Here is a 6,000-nt window from a genome sequence, read left to right as displayed (position 1 = left end):
AGATACAGGGGGCTGTGGTGATATGGCATAGGTTGTTATGAGATACAGGGGGCTGTGGTGATATGGCGTAGGTTGTTATGAGATACAGGAGGCTGTGGTGATATGGCATAGGTTGTTATGAGATACAGGGGGCTGTGGTGATATGGCGTAGGTTGTTATGAGATACAGGGGGCTGTGGTGATATGGCGTAGGTTGTTATGAGATACAGGGGGCTGTGGTGATATGGCGTAGGTTGTTATGAGATACAGGGGGCTGTGGTGATATGGCGTAGGTTGATATGAGATACAGGGGGCTGTGGTGATATGGCATAGGTTGTTATGAGATACAGGGGGCTTTGGAGAGATGAAATTGCTCCCGTGCAAAGCTGGGGCAGGTCGCTAGTTTTTTATAAAATAGACAGTAAAATAGAATTTAACATAGGGAACCATTATCAAAAATAGATGTGCAACAACACATAAAGGAAGTGGAGTAAGGCTGCTTTTATAACAAAAAATTGTTTGCAAGAAAAAACAATTTTCATTCCCTTCCCATTTCAGTGAAATAATTTCCCTTTTTTTCCTAAACTATCCAGTCAGCCAGGTTCTGGGATCTTTGCTGGCTAGGTTGTGTAAGCCAAGGAAGGATACATCCCAAACTCAGACATCTTATTTCTGTGCACAATACAACTGTTCATCCCATTTGCATATGCCTTTATTACATGTGTTACATTTGTTTGCTTTTTTAATAATCAAAGTACAACTGGAAGGTGCAAGATTTGTCCTATTACAAGTATGGTATGACACATAGGGCCCGATTCAGACCCGCTCGCTAGGCTGCGTTCCCACGCAGCCAGACGATTTTTTGCAATCTGCGCATGTGTACGCATTGCAGTGCGTGTGTGCGAACCAGTATGAGCAATCGGGAAGCGTACGCTCTCAGCGCATAAACTGCCCGGCTGATTGAGTGACAGGAGAATGCCGTTTGTGGGTGGTGACAGGGGCTGGCCACTAGAAACGGGGGAGTGGAGATGCGAAAGCAGGCATGCCTGAGCGTCTTAACGCCGTTTCAGAGGCGTGCATAATCTAGAGGCACCGTCATAATACACGTCACTTGGTTGTATTTCACACTGAAGCATTCGCAGTGCTTGCGGTAGGGTATGGGTCACCCACAAGCACTGCGTTCGCTTCCGATGGTACTCGATGTACCGATGGTTGCATACACTTCCTGGAGATGACGTGCGCAAGTGGGCATCTTAAGACAGGCTGGTGGGCATCTGCATACACAATTTGATCGCACGCTAAGACATAGTGGGAGTGCTAATGCCTTGCCATGTGATCGCGTGCCTTGCCGAAATTGCATACGCATCTAGCGAGCAAGTCAGAATCGAGCCCATGGTCTGTAAGTTTCAAGCTGGTGCAATAATCAAGTCCTTCTGGACACGGCCATGCACTCTCAGCATAGCATGGAAATCTTCTAAAAATGTGCATTTTCCACCCTCTGGGCGGGATGTACTAACCTTGCGGAGTACAACCCGCCATGCTTCGCATTCATACTGATCGCATATGCACTAACATATGTGATCAGTAGCGCAAAGAACAGCTTTTCCGATAAGAGCTGTCCTTTGCGATGTGCGCTGTGCCGTGGGCTTCCGGGTTTATGACCCGGGAGTCTATCTGCGCATGCGCAGAGTGACACGGCAGCCACGGGGCATGCTGAGAGGGATCCCTCATAGCAGCGCGATGCGGTAGAAGCCCATAGGCTTCTATAGGGTAACGGCAGCAAAAGCTGGCATTACCCTCCGCATCAGAGACCTGGCGGCCAGGTGATGATACATACGGAAAATGCGGTAAAACCCCGAAAACGGGGTTTTTATCGCATTTTCTGTTTAGTCCATCCTAAAGTGTAATTTTGCACTGCTTCATTAAATTGGGAGCACAAGCTCCTAATTTGAAAAAACACCTTTACTGCACTTCACTGCTCTTACTCAGTGATTCATATATCTGCTCCTCCACAACTGCGGTCACCTTGCTCCAGAAACCTATACATTTTGGTGGAAATCTAGGATCATACCACCTCCAAAGAGGGTTTTATGCTGTGCCTTGACTGGTTTTCATTTTAATGAGCATTATTATCAGTGGCCTACGTTTGCTATGTGGAGTAAGACTGCATTAGTCAAATCGATTTCAGATCAAAGATTCAATTGTAAAATTATTGGCATTAGAACTTATCCCTATGAATTTGTGGAAGGAAGAACCAGATCAAATGTGTATGTATGGGAGGGTCATAGGTATCTCTAAACATCAACCATTACATGTACTCTGCTGTTTAAAACAATTCCCTGTAAGTCTTATATATAATATATTAAATGCTTTTTTCTTTATTCTGTTGCTGTAACCAAATTGCACACAACAACCAGGGCAGGAGATAGTTACAGTTTAGCATATAAATGCATGCTGAAAATATCCCTATTTTAATTTGCATAATATCACAATAACTTAATTATTAAATGCCAGCATTTATAAATTGTGCTTAATATAATAAGTTAATAACCCATAAAAATCACAGTGGAATTTTTCACAAATCCACTATTAGAATATGGATGAGCCAAATAAAAAAATACCACATACACTTCTTTTCATCAACATTAAATGGCCTCCAACACTGGGCCAAACGTGTGATCGCCTTCATGTGTCCACGTCCACCTCAATTACGTGCAGAGCGATGTAACTTATTAAGTTACCTGAGAACAAGTGGGAAATCTTTGGGGGATCTTCCATAGATAAATGTGGAGCAAACAAAGTCTTTGATTTATGGCCCAACCCACAACTTTCCACAGATGAACTAATAGTGCCAGGGAACACAATGATGAAATGATGCCTCTTCATCCCCAGTTCTTGTGAGTTTCTGTGTGACAGATCTGCTTGAATTCTTGTTAGGTTTTGGCACAGGTGGACTTCAGGCACACCAGCAAGATCTATAATATCCACCGATGTTTGCCCTTTCTTTAATCTCAGCAAGTAATGAGGAGGCATGTATGTGTGTGTGAACAGCACTGTGTGATGAGATGACATGTTGCTGGAGGTGGAAGTAGACTGTACAATTTGCTGAATATGGAATAAACTGGGAATTAATCCAGCTTGATGCAGGCAGCCAAAGAAAAGGGCTCCTAGGACATTAAATAAGACAATAACATATTTTGTTTTCAATTTTCTGTTGTAATTAGAAACTAATAAAACCAAAGGTAACACCAGGGGAATGAGGAAGCGAGGTTCTTGGTGCGTAAATAAAGACATAACTAATAATGGTGCAAAATAAAACATTAACAGTAACCTGTGTTGTTGGAGAGAATGCTGCTCATTCTCACTTACATGGACTTTAGAACTGTGCCATATCATGTTTTTTACCGTGCTAATTCCAGAACACACTGCACACACATGAAGGACTCCAAAGAGCATAAGACCGTTAACTGCCAGGTGAGTTATTGGGGGGTGAACCCCATGTTGTGCAAGATTATGGGAGTTGAGGTTATAACGCAGAAAGTTAAGGGGTGTTATAATAGTATTTTGTATTACTTGGTTAATAAAACATTCCTGGCCATTTATAGAAAATGGATAATGGCCTGCATAATACATAGTATCAGCTATCATGAAGATGATTGAGGTGAACAGTGCACTAGGTAATATCCTAAATAAATTAATAATAGTGGATGTGTATGAGAATTGTGGCATGACACTTTTGGAAACCCAGTAGAGTACTGGCATGAAAGCAAAGCAGAGAAAAGTGGGTCTGTTAAAAAATCCAGCTGCCAAGACGATGCCAATGAAATGATTAGACTTTGCTGTAGTGCTACAGTTTCCAGATGATGTAAGGAGAAGCAGTAGAGCAAATAACATGCCCTCTATAGCATTGCTGATTGTCCTTGTGTAGAAAACTAGAGTCACATGAGACATAGCTAAGAGTACCAATGCCTTCCATGGGTTTGATCCCCAGGCTGGAGCTACTTGATACACAGTGTAGTCTAGTAGGAAGGAGAGAACTGTTATGAAGAGACGAGGGAGCACTAGAAGAAAGTAGCTGCAATTCAAAGCTGTCTCAAACCCCAACAGATGTAGTATTTCAACAATCCAGAAGGCAGTGCCTGATGTTAGGAGAGGTATGAGCACTGTCCTGCAGGGGAAGACAGGTAGAAATTCCCATGGACGATTGATGTCCAGATCTAAAATGTCACCTTTAAGGGGAAAAAACAAAACAGTACATTTAAGGAAATGAGTCTATAGACTTTGCTGTAATGTATGAAACATGTAACTCACTTGATTATAAAATCTTCCTGATAATACATTGAGAGACAAAGATACAGAAATACTGCGCTCTGATAAACATCGTTCAATAAGTCATGTAATAAATTTATTCCGAATGAGCAATTGCAACACAGATGATTAATATCAATATTCAGACACAATAATTGACAATTCAATATAAATAAAAATATATATATAATTAAAATAAAAAATTGTGAGGTTAAAATAATACAAATGTCACTTGTTTCCACAAGAAAAACATAAACCCAGATTGATGAATGGGGAGTTTAAGTATATGTCCTTATGAAATACCCTCCTGATATATTGTTTTGTTCAGCATGCAATGGTAATGAAACACATCCAGGGTATGATTGTAATCCTTGGGAAATGTTACCAAAGCTGGTTAAGCCAAGTACCTCAGTTTTGGTCGCTAGGTATAGAGATATCTCTTTTTACCGTATTCCTTGCGATTCGGGTAAAGTCTGCTAGCCGCATATGGGATCACCTCTTTATCATCACAGCTTGTGTCTCCGACCCAGTCAGCGTGTTTGGTAAAACAGGTTCAGTCAGCTGGCGCAGTGGCGTAACTAGGGCAGGGCAAGCGGGGTTCATGCCCTCGGCACCGTTGGACCGGCGGCGCGGGGGGGGCGCCGCCGGCCACGGTACCGGCCCGCCCGCCCTAGTTACCCGGTGTAGCGCCGACCGCAATGAGTGCGGTCAGCGCTACACATTTGCACAGGACCGGAGCTAGGCTTCCAGAGCCGGTCCTGTGCTGCACGCCTGAGCCCGTTCCCTCCCCCTGAGCGCTTGCCCAATAGCGCTAGGAGGCGGGCTCAGGCTGTGCATAACACACGCATCGCCGCCAGCGCTGGCGGCGATGCGTGTGTTAAACAGCAGCCAATGAGAGTCAGATAGACTCTCATTGACTGCTGCAGCACCCACTGCAAGAGCCGGACTTCCGTCCGGGTCCTGCAGTGGGTAATGGGACTGACGTCATGACGTCTGTCCCATAATGCTGAGCGCGCCAGCCCGGGCGGACTGGCGGGCGGGAGCGGCATCGTAGACAGGAGCAGGAGCAGCGTGGAATCAGGTAAGTATATTTTTATATATATTTTTTTTTTTAACCTATCTGCACAACGGAGGAGGGGGGTGGCTACTACTGGGGGGACCTCTACTGGGGGAGGTGTGGCTACTACTGGGGGCGCCATTGGGAGGACCTATACTGGGGGGGGGCTACTCTACTGGGGACTACTACTTGGGGAGGGGGGAACTACCACTGGGGGCATTCTAAAAGGGGCCTATTACTAGAGGCAATGCACTCGGGGGACCAATACTGGGGGCAATAATAGGAAGGGCCACTACAGGGACCACTGGATAGGGGGGTCACTACTGGGAGCCTGCATCAGGGGGACCACTACTGGGGGCACTGCATGGGAGGGGGGGGACTACTGCTGGGGGCACTATATAAGGGGCTTACTGCTAGGGGCACTGCGGGGACCACTACAGGGGGTACTAGATAGGGGGGATCACTACAGGGTGCCTGCATAAGGGGACCAATACTGGGAAAACTGCATGGGGGGACTACTGCTGGGGGCACTATATAAAAGGCCACTGCATAGGGGGGGACTACTACTGGGGGCACCATATAAAGGGCACTGCATAAGGGGATACCGCTACTGGGTGCACTGCATTGTGGGGACTGCTACTGGGGGCACTGCATAAG

General features: G+C 45.3%; 1 protein-coding gene across 3 annotated transcripts in view; it reads right to left on the bottom strand.

Annotated features, from left to right (window-relative positions):
* Positions 1 to 1,781: 1,781 nt before the first annotated feature.
* The window catches only part of PIGZ (phosphatidylinositol glycan anchor biosynthesis class Z (Gwada blood group)), an 83,566-nt gene continuing 79,347 nt past the window's right edge, over positions 1,782 to 6,000 (bottom strand). For all 3 annotated transcript variants that reach the window (XM_088444849.1, XM_088444848.1, XM_088444850.1), the window contains one exon: positions 1,782 to 4,207. In XM_088444849.1, coding sequence (XP_088300975.1) covers positions 2,664 to 4,207 — 1,544 coding nt within the window. In that variant the 3' untranslated portion in view covers positions 1,782 to 2,663. The remainder of the gene's footprint in view (positions 4,208 to 6,000) is intronic.

This window comes from Taudactylus pleione, unplaced genomic scaffold (genome assembly GCF_031769625.1).
Source record: "Taudactylus pleione unplaced genomic scaffold, aTauple2 ptg000372l, whole genome shotgun sequence".
NCBI lineage: Eukaryota > Metazoa > Chordata > Amphibia > Anura > Myobatrachidae > Taudactylus > Taudactylus pleione.
The sequence above is the reverse complement of the archived record's forward strand: the minus strand, read 5'-3'. Positions and strand labels throughout refer to the sequence as shown.